The sequence below is a fragment of the Sardina pilchardus genome, chromosome 24 (assembly GCF_963854185.1).
Source record: "Sardina pilchardus chromosome 24, fSarPil1.1, whole genome shotgun sequence".
Lineage (NCBI taxonomy): Eukaryota > Metazoa > Chordata > Actinopteri > Clupeiformes > Clupeidae > Sardina > Sardina pilchardus.
Window position 1 is genome coordinate 16,685,001 of NC_085017.1, and position 27,533 is coordinate 16,712,533.

Here is a 27,533-nt window from a genome sequence, read left to right on the forward strand (position 1 = left end):
GTGGGCAACCGCAATTCTCAAGTGGAATTAAGCGCCGACACATAAACAGTGGACAGATGGTGTGTGTAATTCCTCCTTGCACCATGTCACACTGACCAGGACTCACACCCTGGGCAGCACAGCTGTTGTTGCCCAGAGTACTAATCTGTCCGTGGGATAGCCCAAGCCAATTTAGTAGCTTGTTCACCCTCAACAGAGACTGACATTCGCCAGTTACATCCATGCGTCTCTCCTTGTAGATGCCAGTAGCTGTCCCAAGGTCCAAACCCTGGCCAAGCTGGCCAAGAGTTTCACAGCCAACAAGGCCTTCTTCAGCATCCCCATAAACACTAAAAACACTATACAAGTTCCAGCTGAATCACTTATATTTGCACAGCCATAGGCTATGCATTAAGACCACGGGGAATTAAATTCTCGGTTTAGAAATGTCAACAAGCTCCCACACACTATAAAGAGTTTATAGCACAAGTGGCCAGGCCGGGACCCTGCTATTCAGAATTTACACATTCACATTTAGATGTTCTTCAAGTTGTGCTGAACTAGAGAACATTAGCAAGACTAGAAAAGCACTCAGAGAGCGCAGACCTCCGCCTGTATTGTTCTTCCTAGGTAGTCATACATTTGAACCTAAACTATTCCGATCGCCACCACGTGGCCATACCATGCCCTTATACCACTAAGCGAAACACATAAACGGCTCCGGAATCCCGACGGTGTTACGAATCACTCCCAAAATCTAATTATTTCTTTCTTGGGTCATGTTTGACCTTCCCTGAGAATTTCATAGAAATCCATCCATTACTTTTTGAGTTATCTTGCTAACAGACTAACAGACAGACAGACAGACAGACAGACAAACAGACGCCGGTCCCCGATGAAAACATAACCTCCTTGGCGGAGGTAAACATAGTCACATATCTCTCACAAGTGCTTACAGAATACAGCTGCAGCAACAAGCCAATTATATCATCACAGAAAATCATTGAGTTGTGTGTGGACAAGAAATACAAAAGTATGACTTCTATAAGTCAGCCAATCATCACCTCAGCAACATGTTTGACTGTGTTGTAGCATGCGTTATCTTACAGCATACAGCTGCAACAATCAGGCCAATTATATCACTGCAGGTAACACTTAGCCTTATCCCAAATTGCTAAAAAACAAAGACAGCACGTGCTACAACGCAGTCAAAACACCAAGACAGCATGTGCTTCGGTACAGTTGAAAACCAAACACAAACAGCTGAGAGAGGGCAGCAGGTAGGAAGTGACTGGCTGTGTGGAGCCTCAGTGGAGCACCGTGAGGACCAGAGTACACATGACCCTGAAAGATGTGACCCGGTGGGAGGGGGGGGGTGATGTGCGGTGGGGACCCTGGGAGCGCTGGCTCCATTCATGCTCAGTGAGAAAGGGCACGCCGCTACGGCGTCACACCGATGCCAAAATGACCCGCGCGACCCCTCACCCCGTCCGCCAGGGCACTCTGCTGACCAGGGCTATTGTGGCGGGAACGCTGTCGGATCCATTCATCTCCCGGCGATGACAAACTCCTGCCCCCTGAAGGTAGGAAAAGATCTACAGCGCCAAGACCACAGGGCTATTCAAATGTTATCTGGAGTAAAACTCCAGCGCTGCTGAAGTTATGTACTGTAGCAGCAGCAGTAGTAGCAGTGGGAAGACCTTATCATCAAATAAAAATATCAACCTTTCAACACACACATTTCAGCATGTCGCGCTAGATTACGCTCAATTTACAAATGATTCCCTTTGCTCAAGGGATTTGGGCTCGCTACCAGTTTTTGTTCTTCGCATTGCTTGTGTGACTCAACTCATGGTCACTGCAGAAAGCAAACAGCTGTCTCAGACGAGCTGTCTCTGACCGCAGCCCGTTTAGGCTTTGTTTTGGTAGTGGAGCTATTCATGGAACTGACAACAAACAGTAACAGTTAATATGTGTGCAACTAGAGCCACCTTATGGACTATGCCAACACAAAAACTCATTGTATCTCAAAGGGGCAAAGGTACGGTAGCTCTACGTGTCCTGTTACACCCCAAACTGCATGGAAATTAAAGTGACTAAAAACAGGAAAGCGTGGCAGCTGAAGGCCTCAGACAGCACAGCTCCACTGGGGAGAGCGAGCGGGTGAGTGAGCGAGCGAGCGAGGCGAGGGTTCATGCCCGTCAGAGCTGTGCTAAGCACCTCAGCCTGAGGTGTCTGTCCACACAGCTCATCCCAGCCAGCCACCGTGTGGGAATAATGCACCTTTGTGGCTCCCAGTTCTCCCAGAGATGCCCCTGGATAGGTGGGGTGGGGTGGGGTTGGGTTGGGGTGGGGTGAAGGGGAGAAACACCACAATGGTACCGGTCAATCTGGAATGTGCTCTGGGGAGAGAGCAAGGAGGGAAAGGGGAATGTACCACTGGAGTGCTGAGGAAAGAGGGGGGGGGGCTGTGGTGGTGGTGCTGGTGGTGGTGGTGTGTGTGTGGGGTGGGTAAGTTGGGGTGGGCTGGTGGGGGGAGAGGCAGGCAGAACAGAGAGGCCTTTTGTGAGGCAGGTGGGGGGCAGCGACGGGCCGAGCCGTACAGTAGAGGCCTGCAGGGGGAGGTGGGCAATGAGGAAGAGGAGGAGGAGGGGGAGGAAGAGTGCTGCCGATGCCTCGTCCTCAGAAGACATCCTCCTCCTCTGAACCGAGGCTGCCTACAAGCTTGGGCCCTGTCCACGAATTTGGAAGTTGAGTAACGCGATACTCCCACCAGGACCCCACTATCAAACACACGGCTCTGGTTTCATACCAAACCTCTAACCCTCTGGTGTATAAAAAAGTGAACAAAAAACACAGATTGCAAATGATGTAGATGGGACAGAATACATCTCGACATGTCCCATCCAGACACCGCCATGCACCAAGAGCCAGAGGGATAATTACAACTCAGCGATATGCACTCTGATGACAGGCCCTGTGCGGTATGAATATGTTCATGCTGAACTGACTGAAGCAACATTTTGAGGTCACTGGAAACCAAACTGACTGAGATAACTCATAACTAAGCATGAGCCACATGTAGGGCCGACTAGACGACAACGTCACGCAGACGCAACTTAAAGAACATCTATAGGTTGGAGCTGGATGTGATATGGATATAGAGACAGCTGCTGATGGCTTAATGAACGTTCCAGCAAATACACTTTGTCATGTAGGATGAGTTATACGTTAGTGCAAGAAAGCGTCCCCCAGAGAAAATATCTGCGTTCTAGACAGAGCTTCTCTCCACTAGCTTCTGAAGTCATTCCAGTGCTGACAAGAGCCCCGAACAACTGAAAAACAAAAGCAAACAAGGGAAACATAAACAGCGGCCATGACTCAATCAAAGTGCTCATCACAGCGGGATATGGTCATCAGACGCTGTCTTTGAGGACTGCTCCCCCTTACAAAGGCTGACAGAAAGGGCAACATGACTCTGCAGCCCAAACACGCATCGGTGAGGATGGGATCTGGTTAATCAGGTCAGCGGCATCTCACCAACCATAACAAACGAGTATATAAAGGGAAACGCTTGGAGTCGAGCAATCCGTCGCTATCTCAACTTTCTGGAAGAGCATCAAAGAGCTCTCAGCAGATTTTTTCCCCGGCTCACATCCGGTTGGCGCTCGCTCACGTGTTGGGCCTGGTAACAACTCACAGCAGGACAAATAAGCGCTGCGGAGACACGCACCGGCGGGTCGCTCCCTTTCCCTTTCTTCCTTCCTGTTGGTGCTCTTCCCTTCCGGGTCTCATTTCCTCTCGACGACACGCCGCACGCCACCAACTCCGACGAATACCCTGAGGATACAAAATGGAGTCAGGGAACTTTACTTGATTACATTCAATTGCAGAGTAATGACAGAGATGGTCACAGTGGTCATGAACAGTATTGTTAGTGGTAGGGGAGGTTCATTAGGTTCATCCCCTGAGTTAGCAGCAGGACTTGTGTGGACGTGCGTGTGTGAGTGGTGAGGTGACACGTTAATGAGCATTTACTAAAAATGTCATCAAGAGCAAGTTGAAATATCACATATAGATGCTGCTAACAAGTAGGCCCTTTGAAGAATGTGGACATAATTAATTATACTGCCAATGTGAAAGAAAAAGGCCTATGTCTGCCCTGATCTTCCCAGAGGCAAGCTGTTAAAGGAATAGGAACTTTTTGGGACATAAACTTTTCTGCTGTCTACGCCAAATTTAGATGAGTGTGCATACCCTTATTTTCTCTGTATGTGAAATAACCTAGTAGTCTGAGACCAGCTGAGTCCTTTTATCTTTTGGGCTTGCTATAGTGGAACCCACTTCTAGTTAATTGTGCTCAGCTAGGCTAATGGTGTCAGTCTGGATTATCGCACCGAGAGAAGAGAGGGTGTATCCTGTTATCGAACTCTAAGGTAGACGGGAAATAAGCTCATTCATAAAAAAACTGGCGAGTTCCTTTAAGGTTACATGTCACACATCACTAGAAACTCTGACTTTGCAGAAAGTGTGGAGACATGGACAGTGAAACAGAGAGGACTCAATCAATCAGTTAAACGGTCATGATATTTTGCATGATTTTTATGTAATCTGACATGATGATGTATGATGATATGCTTAATTATGAGTATGCTGTTGCAGCATTTGGAATCACATCACAAGTCCATCAAATGCCTCTGAAAAGTTCTTGATAATTCCATGTTAAGACGTATTGTCACTCAGTGTTTTTAAACGGGGCAGCCGTGGCCTACTGGTTAGGGCTTCGAGCTTGTAACCGGAGGGTTGCCGGAGGTGTTCACTCTGTGTGTTCACTAATTCGGTTAAATTGGGTTAAATGCAGAGACTGAATTTCACTCACGGAATCAAAAAAGTATATATTCTATTCTATTCTATTCTAAATGTCGATTAAAAAAAATGTGTGTTTAACTTCATGTTTAAGAGCAGCAAGTGATATAAGGACATATTCCACATATTTTGACATAGGCCTATAAAATCTCTAAAACATTCAGGAAATATTCCTCGAGTCAGCACCATGAAATCACATGTTGTTGTCTGGGATCAAATCTGGCCACAAAGAAAAGTACTCGGTGTGCATTTCCCTTCAGAGAAGATCTGAAATTTTAGCACCAGAATTATATGTTTCGGGCAGAGTCCAATTCTCGTTTCCCTCTACTCTCTGCCATGTACTTAGAGGCTTCCAACCCTGCAAAGTATACTTCTCAGAATACATACCCCTACATACAAAAGCAGGCCAGAGGCCATAATGACACAAAAGGACATGCAAATTCTTACTGCCATCCACAATGAGGCATATAGAGCAACTAACGAGCACAACTAACAACTAGCACCAGAAGTCTCCCATAAGTGCCAGTCAGGAACTAAAATAGACACGACCCCTTTTTATTCTATAATTATCATGATGCTACATCTAAGCAGACACCAAGAGTAGGACATTATTTGGGGTTACGTACAAAAGTATTCATAATGTTGGGATCTGTCACAGACATGAGCACGTCTGCAGGTTGGCTATTTATTTGCACAAATCAACCTGTTTGGAAACAGGGAGACCATTTCCCCTCGACAACTTCATCTATGGTCCATTTCATTTGGGGAGAAAGTAAATATTATGTACTTGCTCAAACACAGAGCAGGCCACTGGTTATTCCAGAACTCTCTTTGGCTACAGTGCCTGTGTGACAGTAACGTTGCCACTTCCCTTCTTTGGTAGTGATTTGGTGTTCAGTAGTGATGGTCAAAATCCTTGTTGAACGAGAGAGAACGACACATATGCTTTGTTGTTGCCTATGACATGTATGTTGTTAGGTGAAATGGTGTCCATGTATTAACATGTTGTTCTGGGAAGATATTAGGCCTAAGCTTTTATTGTAATTATGTTGCCCAGCAATAACAGAAACATAATTAAAATGGCCAAGGAGGTCATTGGTCTTTTTTGTCAGCCAGATTGCGCAAGAACTACCAGGCAAATTTACATAAAACATTATGGAGGGGTGCGGCATGGAGGGACCACCTGTGTCTTATCGGAGCAGATCCAATCACAAGTTGGCTCCACAAAATGATGGTTCACTTCTGTTAGCACTCTAACAGAAGGGGCAACTGGCCTTGGGAGAAGTCTGCACTCCTCAGAGTGCCCATCTAGCTTATGATAATTTTGTCAACCACTGTGGTAAGCTTGAAGGATATTTCAACACTGCTTTATCCCCTTGTTCTTGGGCTACCAGGTTTAATTTGGAGTGTAAATGTAGGGGTGGTGGTATCCTGCTGCAGAAGCTACTTTCAATTGTAAATATGGTAGGCTCTATCAATCCTGTGACAGTTCTACCATCTGAAAGCAGATTCAGAAATGCTGCTTGAGGCCTGCTTCACTCAAATAACTCCCCAATGGCCATTGTCAGCCTGAAACGAATCAGTGAAGAAAGGAGGTGGTTGAAGTGAACTAACGGCCTATGGCTATAATATAACGCTGAAATACAAAAAGGATGACAAAGAAAGATGTAGATAGCCTAGCCTACCCCTAGAGGAATATTAAACTGTCATGATTGGAGTAGCCTATCATCTATCACCTAATTTTATCCTCCTTGTGCTACATTAAGTTAGCCTTAGGCCTACCGTCGACACTGTGGTTCCACTTTCATGTGACTTGCAACCCCATCTAAAGCAGAATTCATGTTTGAGAAAACAGCATTTCGCCATATTAAACTTTCAGGTACGGTATCATAAAGCTTATCTTCATAGGCTGGGTGCACCCTGCCTGACGGGGCAGCAAAAGACAGCCTACAAGAAAAAGGAAAAGAATGGGTAAGGCCTACATGTTGGGGGACAATTAGGGCCTAAAATACATTTGTTTACCATATGCCTGAATATCGGAATGTGCTGTTGCCGATTCTATGACAAATTCATCTAAAACTTGAGTAAAACATATATTCTTGTTGATATTGTTAGGTTTGAGTTTTCGTGCACGAGCACAGAAGGTGGTGTACCAACAGAGAGGCCTTTGTAACTGCTCCCTCTAGTGGCAGCTATCGAAACAACAGGCGCATCCTCTACAAAGCGCCAGTGTTCCTACCGTTTGGTGGACATTTAGGATTAGGAGGTTGGACTGAAGTTCTCAGACTTTCAGAACTCGTGGCACTTTTTCTACGAGAGCATTTCACTTCATATTATCACAGAGAAAATAAATCGAAACATACACGTAATTTGAACATCTATTGAAGCACTATGAATTAGGCTTTAGGCTATTTGCACCGTCTTCCCCATTGTCCAAAACGACCAGCTGTTGACGAGAGATTGGAAACCCAAATTTGCTTTTATTTTTTCCCCCTGATATGGCCAAACATAGTAGATTAAAGACTGTAAAATGGTTGTAGTTCGAGGTATGCCAGTCAGATTATGCATATAGTAGGCCTAGCCTAATGTGCTCTCATTCTACACAAATCACACGTCCAAGACCTATGTGGGGATGGCACTCCGACTCCGAGCACATGGTTCAGAAGTAGAGGGAGGAGAGAGAGGTGGAGGGAGAAAGAACTGTAGTCTACTTGCAGATACACTTAGCCCTCAGTTCACTGTGAGCCAGGACAGGAGTGGCATAAGACCGGTGTGTGGTGTGGGTCCGACGTCTCGCTGTCTCCTGACCGATGATTTGCGTGCAAGTGCGTGTGTGCCAGCACTCCCTCTCGTGGGTACCGCGGAAAAAGCAAGCCTGTGTGCTCACCCAGGGCCCGGGGGTCCTGCTGGACTGAACACCGTACCAACCTACTGGCCCACAAGGGGGACTCCGGAGACTACCTAATAGGTTTTCTGAACGAAGCTGATTTTTTTTCTCTTTTTTTAAATCAGAAGGAATCAAACTCGTGATTGTGGAGTCAAGTATGGCACATTTGGACTTAATTTGAACTAACTTTGAAATATAGTAGCCTACTAGCTGGGACAAAATATTGTCAAGCTAAAGTAGGCCTAAATCTTTTGGGTGGGAAACAGACACAAGATAGCGTGCAATATGAAGAAAATTAGCAAAAAGTTTCAAATGATTCCAAATTCAACTCCAGTATCACATAGCCTAAGTGAAAAGAAAAACATAACATGACAAAAGAGTACTGTATTAAAATCTTTACTCAGACATGATACATCAAACAGAAACAGTTTCAGAATTAATGACAAAAGAGAAATCATTTCTTTTTCACGTTCTTCCCCCAAAACACACAAAAATATTCAATCATTTCCACATTTATGCTGGAGTCAGAGAGATATACGAAGTGGACCAAAAAAAAAAAGAGAGAGAAACAGAAAAAAGAAGCGACTCTCCCACTGGACATAAGGGTTCTTGCGCATGTTTAACACTCCTGGAGACACACGGATGTGAAAGCACAGGCAGTGGAAGCCGCCAGACAGACAGAGAAGCAGTGTCGTTTTCTTTCCTTTCTTGAATTTTATTTTTGTGTGGGAGACAAAAGAGAAGAAAAATTGCTATGCCTAAAGTAAAACCAAACAAAAAGATAACAAATAGTACTTTTTTTATTATTCGATTAACATTAAACTATCAATACCTGCTCAAGTTTCTGTCCCACCCTATGCAAATAAGGTGTATCGATCTTTGCCTCTGAAAAGATAAATCACGCCCAGTAAGGGGCAGGGCTCTCCTGCCCAACCCCTTCTCAAGTTCATTCCTGGCGAGGGGTCATGCTTTAGAGGTGTGGCTCTCGTGGTGCACCTTTAGGCTCTGAATAGAATCATTCATATACACACTTTTTTCATCTTTTTTTTTTTATAAGAGTCCAACACACTCTCGCACAGTGCACCCCATCGCTGTGTACACGTAAACACACTCTTTTTTTGTTTTGTTTTTGTTTTTTGTTTTGTGACAGACACAGTCAAGACAAGTAAGGTCCCAGCCACCACCTAAAACTCTACACCTTGGCATAGGTGGTGTGGGGATCCGCGATGTCGTGCATATTCTCACGGGCCGGGGGGCCCAACTCTTCTGGCATTCTGCAGAGGAGCGGATAATAAAAGAAAGACATACAAACAAAACGGAAAACAAACAAACAAACAAAAAAAAAAAAGCACCCAGGGTATTTGGAAGAGAGGGCACCGGTAGGAGCTCTCTCCTCCACCTGAATCTCCATGACCCCCCCTCTCTCTCTCTGCTTTATGGAGCTTCACATCTATTATGAAGAGGGGGTGAGGATAGGGTGGGTGTGACTGCTCAGCTGCACAGCCAGACCCATAGATACAAGCAAGCTTAAGGTTTGACCATTCCCATCCCTCCCCTCCCCTCCCTCAAAGTTTGCATCATCTGTTTTGGCAGTGTTGTTGTCCTGTAAGGTGGAAAGAGAGTTGGGGAGGAAAGACACAAACAAAACTAGTGGGATTTGTTTTTGTTCGTTGCTATTGGGTGCTCCAGCTCCATAAATAAGCATTGCGTCACATTAACCAGCTTGGCGTTTTTGACTGATCTATTGTTTTTCTTTCGAAGCATGATTAAAGAAAATTAAATATAGACACGTGTGTGCATGGAAACGGGTATGAGGCTGGATGGTAAGTCTCTGTGCATAGACCTCAAGCTCGGGCATGCCTAGCAGTCCTCATCAGCACAACATCCCCCACTGCAACAGGGGGCGCCACAACCGAGTGGCTGTTGCAACTCAGACAAGGTCTGAGCAGACGTCATTAACCTGTGGGCATCTTCTCTTCCCTTCCCGTCCCCTACCCAAATGAACACCAACCATCCTGCCCTGCTGCCACCCCCAAATACCTATGCTCAACCCAAGTCCTTCAACTTGCCAAAGGGCCTGGTTCCACACAGATAAAAGCCCACTAATCGCGCAAAAAAAAAAAAAAAAAAAACACTCATGACTGAGCAAAAGACGACACATACACATCACAAAAAAAGAGCCTCGCCCAGTTGAGAGAACCTCCTCTGTAACATCAGATGGATTTGGGGGGAGGTTCCCAATCACACATATTCAGAGTAATGATGGATCCAGTTTAATGCGACAACAGGACAGGACATCTGTTTCAGGAGGAAGCTCCCTCAGGGGAAGCTTTCTCAGTGACAGAAATTTCCCGGAACACAGACCATGCAGGGTTGACTTGAAACATCAGCTAAGTCCAAATACTCACGCAGGAGATGCAATAGGAAGTTGTCGACCCCCTTATACATTCACAACCTAAAAACTCAACCACACACCACAACTGCTTCTTTTCACCTGTGAATTACAGCACTCGCATCCAGAAGCATAGGGGGCTTTCACCTTCAAAACTTTGAAACTGCAAATCACCAACCTAACCAGTAAATGTGATGGAATCTGCCTCTTGCATTCAATACCTAAAGGATCGACAAGACCTCGCCACACAGTGATAAAATATATGCTTTAAAATATGTCTGCTCAGTAGAGGTTGCAATTACAATGAAGACAGCCTGAGACTGACTATTTACTTGCATATAATATGAAAGTGTGTGACTGTTTGTGTGTGTGAGTAATTATAATAGACACACGTGCCTACTTCAACATATTTCTGGAATTAGCACCAAAGTAACCCTACAGCCAACCTGTTTCATCTCTATATCAATACTCCTCTGTATTTAGGGATGACAGATTTTGATGCATGTCTCATGTAAATGCAACCATGTCGTCCGTCTTTCAGTGACCTAGCCAGCGCCATGACAAAAAGTGAATAAAAGATCATAATATAAGCACCAGCACTCCAAAATCAGCAACTAAATTGACTGAGCTGGTCTACAACTATCATCTTTATATATCTCAATCACTTACATACATGAACCTTTAAAACCCAACAGTCTATTGGGACGTGTGTGCAGTGAACAACTGTGTCTTCATTTGTTTGCATAAATTGTGCACCACTATGCGTGAGTATCATCTACCGAATGCATAGACAGTCGTTGCCGTTGGTCATGCCTTAACTGATGGGACGAGCTTGAAGAAACCACCAGTTCCAGGTGTGACTACGACGGAAATCACAGATGACTTAACGGAGAGAAACTCCACTGGCCTCTATTCTACAGGCCAGGAGTATGGAGCGAAGTTGATTCTCAGGATACGTTGGCTATGCTACCAGGTGAGGGGCTGCAAGCTGTCGTAGAGCTAACCTGTCACAGCACAAACATGGGGTCAAACGTGGGGCCACCCAAGAGTAGTGCACCCATAGGAATGGAATGCATGTCGAGCAACCAAATGTGTCCTGCAATAGAACTCCATCCACCGTGGCTGCTAGACTGCACTGTCTTGGAAGAGAGACTCAGAATTTGTCCTGAACCGACTAAAGTTACACCGCCATTTTAGCATGCAGACAAGGATGTGTCCATAGGTGAGGAGGTTGGTTCCTCTTCAGTTTGTGATTCAGTAAACAGTAAAATCTTCAAAGGAACTTTCTCTCTCTCTCTCTCTTGGCCAGGAGTTAAAAGAGAACCAAGTGATGTGACGCACCACGGAAACATGGAAGAGATGCTGGATGTTTGAGGATTACAGTGTAAAAGGTCAAGGTTTTTCTGTGAGACGTATCTCTCCTGGATGTTAGTTAAGAAGTCCAGAACTGTGTATTGAGTACATAACTGTTGGTGGTGGTGAAAACCGATAAACTATAGAACAGCACATGATCATGGAGAAAAAGCTTGCATATGGTGCGAGAAAGAAAAATGGCTCTCGGTAACAAGGCTCAATTAAAAGTTATGGAAAGAAAAAAAGAAACAAATAAAATAACAGAACAAGATTTGTCCCGCCCCATCCACGTGCAGACATGAAGCAAACTCATGTCCAGCCTTTAAAAAAAAAAAAAAAAAAAAATCCTTAACAGCACACCATGTCCAAATAGTCAAAAACCTTAGCTTTGCGTTTTGTTCGGGGCCAACCAAAGCGCAACCCTGATTTTTTTTGTTTTTGTTTTTTTTTTCACTGCCTTTAAAAACAGGTTTCGCCTCATTTCATGAGTACAGTACTTAGAAAATATTCATTCAAAGTTAAAGCCTGAACATTGCGTGGACGCAGCGGTCACGTTCTGGTCACGTCCAGATTCGATAGCGGCCAGGTCGGGCCAGTCAGCGTCAGATGTACCCCGGCCAATAGGAGTTCAGGGGAGAGGTCAAGCAATCGTCCAACGCAAATTTCACGCCCCCCTGAGAGCAGGGCTTCGGGGTTTTAACCCAAAAGACCGACAAACCGTCCAGAAAGGAAAGAAAAAAGAAGGAAACTTGAGCATATTTTTTTGTATGCTCGTGTAACACGCAGAAGCTACAAGAGGCTGGATTTATCCAGCGATTTCCTCGGGAGGCTCTCAAACAGTAATCTAAAGGTAAAAGGAAAAATGAAGCAAAGGTTGTGGTGTACTTGGAACTATAGGTACAATCTTGAAAAAAAAAAAAAAAGTTTCTGTGTGTATTAACTTCACATACTATTTCATAGTTCAGGAGGAAACAAAAGTGATTTTTTTTTTTGTCTGCTTATTTTCTTTTTTTGACAGTGTTGGGTCTTTCTCTGGGGTAATACCAACTTAGGGGGAAAAGGAGAGAGAGACGGAGAGAGAGAGAGAGAGAAAGAGAGACGGATGACAGAGGGATGCAGACGGAGAAAGACAGAAGAGGAAGAGGAGGATGTGAGTGGAACTCTTTTAACCGGCGGCCTCAGGGAGGTCCGCAGGCGGGCAGGGTGCCGGGTAGCCCTGGTGAGAAGGTGGATGAAGCCGGACAGGGTCAGGCCGGCTTAGGTGAGCTGATGCGGAGCCTCCAGCATCTCCATCAGGAAGGTGTCGATGGGGGTGTCACCAATCAGTTTGAAGAAGAACAGGTGTTCCAGACACTTCAGACCAATGGAGCGCAAGGCTGGCAGTCGGAGGAGGAGCTTAGCAAACCTGGGGGGGGGTTGGGGGGCAAATTAACCAAATTATGGCAAATCAACCACAAGATAGGCAAGGTATGGAGATTTGTATGTTTTGAGTGCTTCAAGTTTGACGATTGATTGTAACATGGTGGCAACATAATTTAACAATTAACATGAGAAGAGAGGCTTAAACACACAGCTTGAATTTAAAAATCTTGATTACCGGTAAAAGACAAAAACTAAATTATATACTGAGATTCAGGAAGCATTTCAATTTCTCTCAAAACACTGGTCCAAACCAGACCTGGCTTGTAATACCTATTTTAACATGATGCCGTACACATCAGTAGAAGCAGTGTTTCTGTTATGCAAGACCCGACTGTTGGGTGGGTGTGAGGTCCTTACCTGCCCTGCTGCTCAGGGTATCTCTGTTTACAGTAGGCCTCCAGGGACGCATACACTTTCTCTCTCAGCAACTCTACTTCACTGGGGCTGGACAAGCCTTTTGCATCTGAGTACACACACACACACACACACACACACACACACACACACACACACACACACACACACACACACACACACACACACACACACACACACACACACACACACACACACACACACACACACACACACACACACACACACACAGACGTAGAAACATTTGTAAGGACTCAGAGGAATGGTTGTGTGCTTCTAAGAGGATACACATCGCAGAAACCTGCAATCTCACCTCTAAATGTTAGCTATCAAAGTGCCTAATTTTACACAAATACATACATTCTTAGCAAACTAATGAGAAAAGCGATTAATGCAAGTAATGGTGTAAGACATAACAATCTGCCTTCATGGTAAGGTCTCATTTGCACAAAATGTGTCCAGTCTCCAACATATTCTAATTCAAATAGAACACTGAAAAGAGGGATGGGAGGAGTTAGGGCACCTGGGTTGAAGAGGATGATGGCACGCAGGCAGCCCAGCTCAGTCTTGTCCATCTGCATGTCACGCATCTTACTCACCAACTCCGTGAGCACCCTGTAGCGCCGACCAGGAGAGGAGAAAGGGAGGGAGGGAGGGAAAGAGAGAGAGAGGGAGGGAGAGAGAGAGAGGGAGGGAGAGAGAGAAGGAGGAAGAAGGGGGTGAGGAGAGGAGGTTAGGGTTAGTGGGACGTCATCTTTCACCAGCGACACTTTCAACACACACCATCCAGCCAAGGAAAGAAGTATGCTCACTTTTCTTATCATCTTCTTTGACCTGTTTTTTTTTTCCCTAACTCATTTAACCCCACCCCAGACAATTCTACGACCAAAACAAAGTATATAGTAAATAATTTACTGAGTAAATATAAGCAATAAAGCACATTCAATTACGCATGTGCAATAAGCAGCCATATCTGACCACCACTTACACTCTTTTGGCATCCATCAGCATAAACAGAAAAACCTCAAAACCCCAAAACAGAATATTCTCAACCTCACTTAGCTGACAATCTTGGAAATCACATACATTCAAAAAAGAACAAACCTTCTATACTGGGAAAGGAAAAGCTTATTGTTTCAATTAATTACACCCCATGCATTTTGTGACACCCTATCAAAAGGAAAAAGTAAATTTCATTCCTCTGGCACTGTAAGAATGTTGTCTCATTTGACAAGAAAAATACAGTAAACCGTCATATTAACCACAGACCTCTAAGGTTCGGCTACCAAAAGCACCAAAAGCTGCCATCTTTGCCCACATGATGACAATCCAGATCTCCTTATATGGGCAAAGATGGTCCACGGATCTCCTTATATGGTCAAAGATGGCAGCTTTTGGGTCTTTTTTGTAGACATACATTAGAGGTCTATTAGTCTCTATGCAACTTTTATCTGTGAATGTCCATGTTTCAAAGGATAGTGAGCCTGCTAACCCCCTGGCTTCAGTGAACACATCGCTGACATGGCAGGGACACACAGTGGCAAATACACACATGTAGACATAGAGAAAACATCCCTATACCTCAGAAAAAACAGGCTCTGTCACCATAACATCATTCTGGGTCAAGAAAAGGCTGTGCTTTGTTTTTGTTTGTGTCGTCGTACGGTGTTGTGTCATTACCTGTCGAATATGGCCCGAACCTCAGCATTGTGCGCATTCTCCCTGTGTGTTCAATCACAATGTGTTATTACAATGCCATTACACAGTTACATTGTTATGACAATGGTTGCCAGTAGATTCAGATTCAGACTCCCTGTGCACTTGTTTTAAGTTTTCTTTTTCTTTTTTTTTTTTTTTTTGGAGGCCTGATTGTCAGGAGTAACAAGCTACAGGCTCTTGTTTATAGTGGGGGGTGGGGGGTGGGGGGCAGGGGTCAGGGGAGGACATAAAAGCACAAAGCATGTTGGAATGATTCACCTTCTGGAGGGTGGAGCAGGCCTAAAGACGGGACACTGTTTTACAATCACCCTCAGAGAGATCAGATTTGCCTCTACACACACAGCACAGACAACTATGGATGCTCCAAATCGGTAGGGAGACTACAAATTTGTACAGTGAACATTTTCAAATCAAGGCATTGATCATCAGGACCTGAAGGCATTACTGTTTATGGGGGAAGTAATGTTCCCTCCAGAATGTCAAACGGAGACTTGATTAAGTTGCTGAAAGTGACAAAAGTCTCAGGTCAGGGTCGCTGGAATAGGACATGAAGAGCTTTTAAAGCAGCATTTTTAATCCAATCAGCACAATGAGTTAAAGGTCATTTGAGAAAGCATGAGCCAATGAGAGCATAGCAGGAAGCAGAGGCATGATAGGTGAGTGCATCAATCAATCATCCGTCAAGAGCAAATCAGTAAGAGCTGAACTTGAGATTACAATCTAGTGTTTTAGGTCAAACTGCTGCCTTTTTTTTTCATTATTGTTTTGCGCTAAAATACTGTACAGGAGCATGTGAAAAATGTATGAGTTAAAAAAAAATGTGCAAACATCAACATCACAATGAGACTGACTGAAAACTGTCTCTGGAAACAACAGCCTGCAACCAGTTATTCCCAGACTTGGTTGGGTAGGAAATGGAGTCTTGCAACCAACCCCACAGTGATAATGATCTTTAGTCATGAATAACAATGTAATTGCCGTGTAATAAACAGCGAATTAACACTTATGATTATCCCGCGGGCAGTAAGACACCATCAGTACTGGCGCCTGTCTATACGAGGAGGACTATGACAGTTTGGAATGAGTGTGAGAGGATTTGCCTGACTGACGCCTGACCAGTATGAGTGTGTGTGTGAGTGCATGTGTGTGTGTGTGCGCGTGTAAGAGAGTCTCTGTTTTGTGTATGCATGTTTGTGTGTGTGAGGGCAGCATTAGTTTCCTGTATTCTGACATGCAATGAGAGTCTACCATTATACAGATAGAGCTGCAATGGCATAAGCCTCAGCCCAGATAGAGACCCAGACACAAGCCTGCAGAGCCTGTTGGCAGATAGAGGACCTCTTTCGTCATCCAACCCCGCCCACCACCTCGCCCCCCCCCCGTCCACCCCCCCCCCGTCCACCCCATCCAGAGCCCCAAGCCCTGTCGTCCGTCAGCACCTTCAGGTGGTGGAGAGAGGTATCACATCACCACACTCAATATACAATACAACTCAAATTATACAACAGACGACATAATAAACTAAGGTTATTACTTTTCTGTACTTTAAGTCTCTAGTTAATCAATCTCTTTTACATCTAACATTTTTTTTGTATGATACTGCAGCATGTTATTTTCTGCAGTCTAGAAATTCAACAAATATCTTTAATAAAGAATTTTCTTTTGCGATTATCCACTGAATTATATAATTAAATGAAAACAAAAATAGGTCTCAAATTGGTGTAGGTAAAACCAAGCTGCTAAGGCTGGTGTTTCTATGTGCCTGTGTGAGTATAGCCAAACATGATCATTTGTGATTATTGAGAGTGTATGTATGCATGTATGTATGTATGTATGTGTGTATGTATGTGCATGTGTGTGCGCATGTGTGTGTGTGTGTGTGTCTGAATGTGTGTGTGTGTGTGTGTGTGTGTGTGTGTGTGTGTGTGAGTGTATGCATGTATGTATGTATGTATGTGTATGTGCATGTGTGTGTGCATGTGTGTGTGTGTGTCCGAATGTGTGTGTGTGTGTGTGAATGTGTGTGTGTGTGTGTGTGTGTGTGTGTGTGCGCTACCTGTCAAAGATGGCCCCTACGCCAGCGCTGTGGGCACTGTTCCTGTGCACGTGGAGGCCCGTGGCCAGCAGGATGCCGTCCTTCACAGTGATGGAGCGGTGGGAGAAGGAGGCAATCAGGAGCTCGTTCCAACCTGATGGAGAAGAGAGAGAGAGAGAGAGAAGAGGCAGCAAGAGAGAGAGAGAGAGAGAGAAAGAGAAAAGAGGGAGCCAGAGAGAGAGAGAGGGAGAAAGAGAAGAGGGAGCCAAAGAGAGAGAGAAAAGAGGGAGCGAGAGAGAGAAAGAGACAGACAATGAGGAAGGGAGAGAGAGAGAGAGAGGGAGAGAAAATGGGTGAGAAAGATGAAGTGACAGATGGGCGTAACAGACAGGAAATGAGGCGCTCAAACAGTGGCATTGATGAGATCTGAGACATACGAGCAGCATCAGTGTTTGAGGAATCTGCACTACAAACATACAAGGGGCTTCTGCAGTCCAACACATGGACATTCACACTGCAGCGGTGGAGTTTGTGCTTTTTGGGCGCCATCTTGTGTTCCTCTGCTCCTCTGCACACTCTTTGACCAGCCACTAACTACAGGCCTAGATCTTACTCAAATAGATCTGATATACCCTCTGATGAGATACATCCTCTACAGCTCCCTCATAACTCCAACATTCCCTTTGTCTAAAGGCTAGGCAATGGTTGTACTTCTACATTGAATGAGGGAGGACAAATTAGAAGGTAACTGGCCTAAAGACATTGAAGAGAAAAAGAACTGCAGTCACTGTTTAAGTATATCCAATCCATGCATTGAAAACTATATCCAAACGACCGTTTAGATCCATTTAAATGTATGTAAACAAAGAGAAGGGTAAAACAAGTGGGCAGGAACCAGTGGCTGAATGAGTGGCCATACCGGCGCGCAGCAGGATGACCTGGTCGTCCAGGGCCAGTTCGGAGAAGTGGGGGATCCTCTTGGCCCACTCCACCAGCGTGAAGAGCTGCTTGTCAGCCGCCTGGCAGATGTTGGTGACGGGGTCGTTGGGCTGAAGGAGAGAGGAAAGCTGAAAACACACAGCTGAAAATTTCTGATTCTGATAAAAAATATTTTTTGGCAAGTTTTATATAAAAAATATTTGACAGCAAAGACAAAAATTGGCTGCTTCCATATAGGGATAGCCATAAGTGAATGTGAAGCAATAATGAGGCTGCATAATATGGGCTAGTCAACTGAATATTTTGACGCAAAGACCATGAGACAATGGAAAACATGGCATACATGGCCAAATTACTAACGTTAGCTGACCTCAAGCACAATGCAAACCCTATTTAAACTATCAACTTCCATAGCGATGTTACACCAAATTACAAGAAGGTACATGAGCCATGTTAGGTGACGTGCATGCTTTATCACACACAAAAACATGCACACACATACACAGACACACACTTACAGAGCTGCCCCCAGAGCTCCCATCGGCGTGCAGTTCAGTCTTCTGTTCGACGGCCATCTCGGCATCCAGAATCTTCTCCACGGGCATCTCCTCGTTGGCGGCGGTGGTGGACTCCACGTCTCCTTCCCGCTCCTTGTTCCGCTGCCGCTCCTCTTGAACGGCTGCACCGCGCCATGGAGAGAAGGAGCAATGGAGAGAGCGAGAAGGAGGGGGGGGGGAAGAAGCGATAGAAAAAAGGAAACGCAAAGAAATGGAAGCGAGTGAAAGAGCCAAGAGGGGGAAGATAAAGAGGAAAAGTTGGGGAGGAGAAGAAAGGAGAGAGAAGGAGAGAGAGAGAGAGAGAGAGAGAGAGAAGGGAATGACAGGGATGACAAGGGAGTGGAACGGCGAAAAATAATAGAAAAAGACGAGAAAGAGCAGAGAACGAGAGAGAAACAACACAGAGAGAAAGAGAGAGAAAAATACAGATACGTGTGCCTCCTGGTTAGTTCCCGACACACTTGAGCATGCCTCTTAAACTAACACTGCAGTACAAATGGGCAGAAATGGAACAGGGCCACTAAAGTGAACGTTTACAGATGTAGCCATTTTTTAGACTTAAACTGAGATAATTTTGCCAAAGCTAAAGTCATCTTAAGAACATCAGTAAAATAATGTGTTGTCTTGAGAAATATCTTTATCCACAATATGTGGTCCATTTCTGACCATCAGTTATGAACTAATGGATTTCTAGCATCTACATACATATCCCTTATCTCTCTCACTGACACACAAACACATATCAAAACCCAAAGCACGTCTGAACACACACACACACGCTCACGCCCGCACACCAATCACACACACACACACACACACACACACGCACACGCACACACACGCACGCACACACACACAAACGCACGCATATGCACACTCCCTTCCCCCCCTTTCTCCTTACATCGCTGCCGTTCATCTTGGACCACTACAGAAGGAGAGGGAGGGAGAGAGAGAACGGGGGGAAACAAAAGAGGGAGAGAGGAGGGAAAGGGGTTAGTGTTTACAAGGCTCTCCCTCCCTCTCTCCACTCCTTACCTCACTTATTCTATCAGTTCCCTTTACTGCTTAGCAAACACTAGACACCTTAACCCCCCCACACACACAGAAAGCAGTATAGTTTAAAACGTTACACTACAGAAACAGCAAACAGTTACCCACCAACGCAATAGGGGCATGCACAGAGTGGGGGTGGAGGCTCAGTCTTGCTCCAGGTGAAGTGGATCACCAAAAATGCCAGCAAATGCATTTGTTTCTACCAGAAAAGCTTACACATTAACCTCAGCTCAAAGAGCAGGGCACGGGGCAAAGGATGCCACATCGGTAGGAGTCCGTCTGTGCACGTCCCTACAGCCTTCTAATCAAATCGAAATGCTAGCATTTATCTTTAAAGTCATTACTTATAGTCAGGTACACGTCTTCTAGCTTTACGGTAACCGTTTAGTCCTCAGAGTGTCTATGATCAGACTCTACAGTACAGAAAAAAGGCGAGTACTTTCACTGCATTACTGAGGAGTTAAGTGACAAGAGAGGGCCATTGCAGGAGACCAGTCAATGGCATACAACTAGACAAACATCGCAACAGTGAGGTGTGCCCGCTCTCTTTCTCTCCTCCCTCTGAACACAATGGCTGGAGGGAGTGTGTCCGTGTGCATGTTTGGCTGCGAGAGGAACTCGTACCTACCAAGTGACTTTCCCCATATGAAAGTAAAGCTTGTAAATGAGTGCACATGAATCCGAAACCTGTTTTGTAGTAGTTTTAGTTGATGGTGTTTTATGTCTGAGTGTGTTTTGTGGCGTTTAATTTATGCTCGTCTTCAAACAGATGTGAACTAGCCTCTAGCATGTGCGAATTTGGATCACAACAACCAGGGGGAAACGTTCTCCACATTCCCCACTAGGAATCATCCTGTTTTACATAAGCTCAGAGAGGCAAACCATCTTTGGTATGTAAACCGTCTCTGCCTAGTGACAGTGACTCACAATTGATCTTCCCTTTTCTTTCAACAGCAGCCTTTGTGATGTTTTGTGTGAGAGGTGAAGGTGAGGTGAGGTGAAGTGAGGTGTATCTGGGCAGGGGAGCAGTGTTTGGCATAAAGGCAACAGACACAGCCCCAGTTCTTTGACTTGATTATCGTGTGTGAGTGTGTGTGTGTGTGTGTACCGGGCAAACCTACCTTCTCTCTTCATGCCCATGGCCAGGCACTTCTGGTAACGGCAGTACTGGCAGCGATTGCGCTGGCGCTTGTCCACCATGCAGTCCTTGTTGTCACGGCAGGTGTAGCTCAGGTCTTTCCTCACCGTGCGCTTGAAGAAGCCTTTGCAGCCCTCACAGCTGTACACACCATAGTGCTTACCTGGGAGGAGAGCGAGAGAAGATAGAAGAAAAAGAAAAGAAGAAGAAGAAGAAGAAGAAGAAGAAGAAGAAGAAGAAAAGAGGAAGAAGAAAAACAAGAAGACAGTCATGGAGGGAGGAAATTAGAAAAGCAAAAAAGGAAAATGCCATAGGGGGAGTGAAGGCAAAAGTAAAATAAATCAAAAACACGCAAAATAAGTGACAGAATAAAGCAGGTAATTAAGTAGGTCATGTCAGAAAAACAAGCTAGAGGGTGGTGAAGCTCAGCACGCACACAAACACACACACACACACACACACACACACACAGCAGGGGCTCACCGGAGGAGCGGTCGCCGCAGATGGCGCACAGGCGCTTCTGGGACATCATTGGCCCCCCGGGGCTGTTGGCCGACAGAGCCTTAAGGCCGAAGGGGGGTTTCACATCGTCTGAGCTGCTGACCGCGTGCAGGCCCGACATGGACACTGTGGAGTTGATCTGGGGGCAAAGACGGAGAACAGAAGGGAAGGGAGGGAGGAGGGGGGGGGGGGGTGAAAAAAAAACAGATATGGAGAGATATGATTAGGGGAGAGAGAGAGGGAGTAAGGGGAGGAAAGAAAGAAAGGGTGAAAGAAAGAGAATAAAAAAAGATGACGATTTGGGTTGGGGGAGAGGACAATGGGAAATGTTAGCAAATAACAACACCATAATGACAAATAATCAATCAAACACAGCATGTCGCTTGAAACATGTGCAACTGTGGCTACAATTCACATCACTGTGTCAAATCATAGCTCACTGATTTAAAAGGGCCATCATGCAATCTGATTTGGCAGTAGGGCAGTTATTAAGGCAAGCAGGAGTAAATTCATTGGCCACATTGTATCTTTTCTTTTTCACTCAATCGTTATTATTGCTCTTCAGTTCATTGGTACAGAGAACAGTCCAGGGCTCTGCAGAAGCAAACACCTGATTACAAACAGTGCAGTGTCATCCATCACCCCGTTAAAGCAGGTTAAGTCTCAATAATGCTACGATTTCCTGATTGGTTTACGAGGTTAGAGAAGGCAGCCATTGCAAAGACAGACGGAGAGACAGAGTGAGAGAGAGAGAGAAAGAGCGAGAGAGTAACTATCTCACCTCTGAACTTCTTGTATAGATACTCATCTGTGAACGCAGAAAGAAGAGGATGAGGTGGAAGGCAGAGAAAGAGGAAGAGAGGGGGTAGTGGGGTGGGGCAACTTACAGACACCTACATACACTGGATTAAGCTTATAGTGAGCTACTGTAAATATTATTCAGCCTTTAATCTCTTCTACAAGACCTCTCCTGAAGACACTAAGTATTAAGGGTGGGGGGAGCTACAAGAGGTCAAGGAAACATTCTGTGCATGTTATTTACAGTGCATTCAGAAAGCATTCAGGACATCTTTAGTAGTGTACAGGCCAGTGTGCCTTGATTACATCCCTGACAAGGACGTGGTCTAGTGTTCCAACACAACTGGTCGGATGATCACCTTGGAGACGCATGATAAACTCAGGTGTCAGCGGTGAAGTGCCCTGGCAACCCACTTGTGATCCGATAATCCAAGGTGCATTTCAAAACCGTTTGTAAAAAGGGTCAACATGATCAAGAGAAATGGGAAGCATATGAGCTAATTTTCAAGTGACAAAGCAAATGGTCTTCATATTTACAGAAGTGAAATGTTTCAGTTTCTTCTTTTAAATAAATTTGCAACAAAAAAAACCCTGATTTCACTTTGTCATTATGGTGTACTGAATGTAGCCCAGTGGAGTGGGGGGAAATAATTCAAACAGCTTCAGAATTAAGCTGCAATGTGTCAATAAGTGTGAATAAGTGATGGCGTCTGAAAATCCTCTGAATGCACTGTACGCTTCATATGAACAATATCCTACACATATTACAGGGCTGTATCATCTCTGACTATCATCACGTACAATGCCAGAGTGGAGCTAAAATGTTGAAAATGTGACCCATTCATATTAGTTTAGATGTTAAAAATTAACAGTTTCTGAGGGAAACCTGAAGTCACCTCTACAAAACTTTGGAACTCCCAAGTATTAGGCTGACTTTAAACAAACAACATGTAACAGATGTCAACAAGATATCAACATCTTGAAAAGTACTAATTCCTAGCGCTTTTGGTAAATCCTTACTAGAATGTGTAGTTTCATAAAGCTTTGCCCACATTTCTACACACACGCAAAAACTGGGACACAGCCAGCCATTTCATCGCCCTCGTCTCCGGGCCAAATGTTGACGGTAAATAAAGTTATTTATTTTGAGTTCAGCGTTTCAGAAAAGAGTTTCTCCGAAAGTGATCGTGTCAATATTGGGACGGCACAGAGAACCTTAAACTCAAATAACTTTTGGAACCTCTTTGAATATGATGCACAATAAATATTCACTCAACAACTAGTAACATCTGACCTTTCCTATTCAATAGCCTCTAAATCAATCACTCAATTAAGGATTTAAATAAATAAAATCATCACAGTACATTCGGCCTCCACAATAAACTTGCATACATACATGATTTCCTGACACTCCTGCCATCTTGTTACAGAGAATTCTATTAAGTAGGTCAATCATCACAGTTACTGTTCTTATGCTCTAGATGGTTAAGAAATAAAATATACTACTTGAGACATCAATTTAAGTGGTACTTGACCTTGATGAAACGTTAAGACTAAAAGCATGCAACTCTGACTTTTTATCTTACATTGCCACAAACGTATTATATACAGGCAATTTCTTTTTCCCTTTGAGCCTTGCATCTAGTGAGCTGTTCCCTCAGGATATTGTATACAGTATACATGTAATGTGTTGTTTCCGTGCACCTAAATTCAAATGTGTATTGTAGAGGTGCAGAGAGGCAGAGAAATACACTAGCCAGTTAGAGAACACTGCTGTATTGGTGCTCCATCATCCATAAATATCCGGGTCAAAGGACAGGGAAGATGGTGGCCCTCAGTGTCTAAGGACGCACGTATAACATGAGCGAACATGCTGTCAAAACATACCCCATCAACAGTCAAGCAGTAATTTACCAAGACAGTTCAGTCCATGGGCCCTTGATGGGTAAAGTGCAAGTGGTATTTGTGCATAGGATCTTTGGAGATTTTGCCTAGGCCTAGTTATTAAATTCGCCTCCACTGGATTTTGCACTTAAATTAAGACTGAAAATCGGTGAAATTAGCTTTTATATTGGTTACCCCCTAGTTCTGAATGACTTTTAAGGCTGCCCTAACCTTCAATTTGCATAACAATGGTAGTTTCCCCCAAAGTTCCCACTACCAGAACCTGTCATACCTGAACAGGCCTTTCACCATCAGATAACCATGGGTATATAAAGAGAGACATTCCCAGTTGAGTCAAGGGATTAACACCCTATGTCAAGACCAGAGCTGGCCCTGTGCTTCTAACCTTGGACTCTCAGGGTAAAAGGGTGCCATGAGGTTGCGGCAATACATTCCACAGAAGCGTGAGAGGGAGCATGTGACAGTCCTCAAGGACGAGCAGGAGTGAATAGACCGAAACCACTGAACTAGTGTTCTCTTCATTTAAAGAACGTTTTATAATACAACCACATACTCTCTTAAAATATATCTGTGCTACTATCACTAGGCAACAGGGCTTGCAAGAGAAATAAGAAGTCTTTACATTTTCGTCTGCCTTTACTACTAGCAGTGACAGCTCTTGGCCATAGATCGTATGTCCCTCAACAGATTTGGGAGATGTCAGAAAATATTACTAAAATGTTGACGGCATTAACACAGGTCTATATGAAATAAATACCTCAGGTCTATGTTGAATCTAATGCAACCAAGTTTAGACAACCTACACAAACACTGCCAAACTGCTATGGAGCACACACTGATTGGTCTCAATTTAAAATGGCACTGTCCTCAAAAAAACAAACAAAAAAACAAATACCTGACTCAATTTAACTGGCACTCAAGGTGAGACAAAATATTTAAAACAAATTGCTGTTCTAAAAAGGGGATCTCTGGGAACAGGAAAACTGACACTGAGTGGTATGGAGAGAGGTGGGAGAAGGGGAGCGATGGTGCGCGGTGCGCATAGAGACGAGACTCACCTGTGGGCTACTGATGGGACCATAGCCAACGGAGGGTGTGCCTGGGAGGCAGGGCGAGCCCATGGAGGAGCTGATGACTGAGAAGGGGGAGCCCATGCTGCTTATCGGGCTGTTCACCGCGGAGGTGATGGGCGGCAGAGACGTCATGGAAGCAGCCGAGGGAGCCAATGGTGGCGAGCGTTGTCCAGGGGGCGGAGACGACACAGACGAGCTGTCAGGGCTGCGGGAATCTGAAGTGGGCAGAGAAGAGAGATGGTGAGTAGGGGGAGGGGCGGGGGAATGTTAAGCAAAGAGGGCAAGACAGATGAGGGCAAAGGGGAAAAAAGCAGAGAAGGAAGGGGAAAGAGCACTGGACAGGCAAGCAGGAGAGTGGAGACAAGGGAGTGGAGGAAAGAGTAATATGCAAACGGACGACCCATGATGAAAAGTACCGCTAACAAGGTACAGAACACAACAGGGAAAACACTGATGCACAATTAAAAAAAAATACATTCTGCTTTTGCAATTTCAAATAACGGTAATGATAACAAAAATTTGACAGAGAATAGCAAACACGTTGCAGTAATAATCTAAAAATCTCACATGACCTTATTTATATTACTAGTATGACAATTTATGATGGGTTTATGATGTAAATAGGCAAGTACAGGTCCAGCTAGATTGTCTTTGCCAAAACGTTAATGACAGCAGAAACCCGCCCACTGGGAGTTCGATTGAAGGCATATGACTATTGCAAAAGTTAGCCAACCAGCCAGCTATGGATGTAGCAATAGTCATTCAAATGGTGTACTTTGATTAGAGTAACGTTATTGAGTATTTCTGATTCGTTCTTCAATGGTGTCATATAACCCCCTCACTAATGCAATATATTCATGATTACGGCGTCTGGGTGAAAACTGCATCACCATCCCAATGGACTGTTCTTTGATAAACAAAGGCTGTAAAGACCTAAATCTCTTTGAAGTTTGGCAATAAACCTTGCAGACTGTGGTCTTTTATGGGTGCTAAATGTTAACAAACTTCTCAACTTTTGATAAGCAAGGCCATCATGTGAGGTTTGGTCACCACAATTTGGTTTAAAAAGAGGTTTACAACTGAGCACAGACAGAAAAACACAGGCTTGGCAAGATAACCAAAGTTATCTGGCGAGAAAGATAGGCAGGAATCGGAGATTAAGGTTAACGTTACCACGTTAGCTAAATTATTTAGCTGGCACAACTACTAAACCAGATAAAAAATGATGGATCATCCTGACGTTTAAAAACTGGACAAACACAGAACATTTTACTACTGATGCATTCGTGTTTAAACCTTAAAACACCATACCTCTACTGTCGCCCATGACGAACTCCGATATCGCAGGCAGCTTTGTTTCTTGCTGGGAGCCCAACTGACGTGCTTCTTGCCCTCCCAAGCACTTAACTCAAGACCGCGGACTTAGGCCCGGGCCGCTGGGGTCTGCTCAATCAGCAATCCAACTAAAATTTGATAAAATATGGAAAAAATGGTGAGCTATTTTTGAACCGCGCAGGATTAAACCATAGCACTACAATAACACATCATAAAATGCGTTTAATATTCCCTGAATAAAACCATAAGCAGAAAATAATATCGAGCAAATGTTATTGTGCTGTACACTTCGCCAAAGGCTTGCCAGCTAACTAGGCTATTGCTAGCATGCTAATACTTTAGAGTTGACGTTTAGCTCAGTTCACGACAAATAAATGTTGTCCTCCATACATGAAACCAAGTAAACAGACACAACATATGTAGTTTAAAGCTCAACTCGCTTGACTTTTGACTATAGCGTAAAGCAGCTAACGATATCTAATTTAAGGCCCGAGCTAGGAAGGTGATTAACGTTAGTAAAAGCAAGAGCCCTACCTAGGCGGTTAGCTAGCTAGCATAGCAAGCAAGAGACAACAACAGACGGAAACATCGCACTCGCAAGGAATTCGTAAGCCACACAGAATAAGCCGTTTTAAATACAAGAATTAACATTATGTGCCACCACCGAAAAGGCACCTACAAATATACTGATGTTATATTCCCAACACAACAGTCTAGGTTCAAAATCTGAAATGTAAGGCTACAAATATTCCTCTCCCACCTCCTCTATGACCCCAGCGCTTACTTCGTCGTCAATCCTTCCTCTCTGTAAAGGAAACTGTATTTACATGAGGTGCTTTAGAAACGGACGACATCTTGGCTCCCACAGAGAGGCACTGTGGAGCCAAAATGAATGAATAACCACACAAGTCTGGTGTAGGGCCTGTCTCTTGCGTTTCTTGCTGTTTCTTTTTTGCACTATGTCGCCAAATTAGTCGTTTGAAGATCATGGAGTGTATTATTATGGCGGTATAAATTGTGAGGAAATATAGGCACAATAAATTCAGAGATAATAATTATAGCCGATGGGTATGGTCATGTATTAATGGCTATGGAAGGAGTTTTAATTGCATAATGTAGCTTAGTGGGTCATGTTAAACGCTTTTAATACTGTACATAAATAAGTACACAGAAATAAACAAACAAGCAAACAAACAAACTGGTGGA

General features: G+C 44.4%; 1 protein-coding gene across 8 annotated transcripts; it reads right to left on the reverse strand.

The window, feature by feature from the left end:
* Positions 1–8,112: 8,112 nt before the first annotated feature.
* rxrba (retinoid x receptor, beta a) lies at positions 8,113–27,179 on the reverse strand. Of its 8 annotated transcripts, none has more exons than XM_062529197.1 (14): positions 27,088–27,179; positions 26,304–26,455; positions 24,978–25,207; positions 21,998–22,024; positions 21,199–21,355; positions 20,699–20,878; positions 19,426–19,449; positions 18,486–18,646; positions 17,948–18,077; positions 17,050–17,182; positions 14,955–14,996; positions 13,798–13,889; positions 13,257–13,362; positions 8,113–12,882 (listed from the first exon to the last, which is right to left on the reverse strand). In XM_062529197.1, exons 2-14 carry the CDS (start codon positions 26,317–26,319, stop codon positions 12,735–12,737), a joined length of 1,446 nt encoding a protein of 481 aa, XP_062385181.1. In that variant the 5' UTR covers positions 26,320–26,455; positions 27,088–27,179; the 3' UTR covers positions 8,113–12,734. The 8 variants fall into 8 exon arrangements, with proteins under 8 accessions (XP_062385181.1, XP_062385179.1, XP_062385180.1 ...); XM_062529195.1 differs by having other exon boundaries at positions 17,948–18,095; XM_062529196.1 differs by lacking the exon at positions 27,088–27,179 and adding an exon at positions 27,007–27,078 and having other exon boundaries at positions 17,948–18,095.
* Between the last annotated feature and the right edge of the window lie 354 nt (positions 27,180–27,533).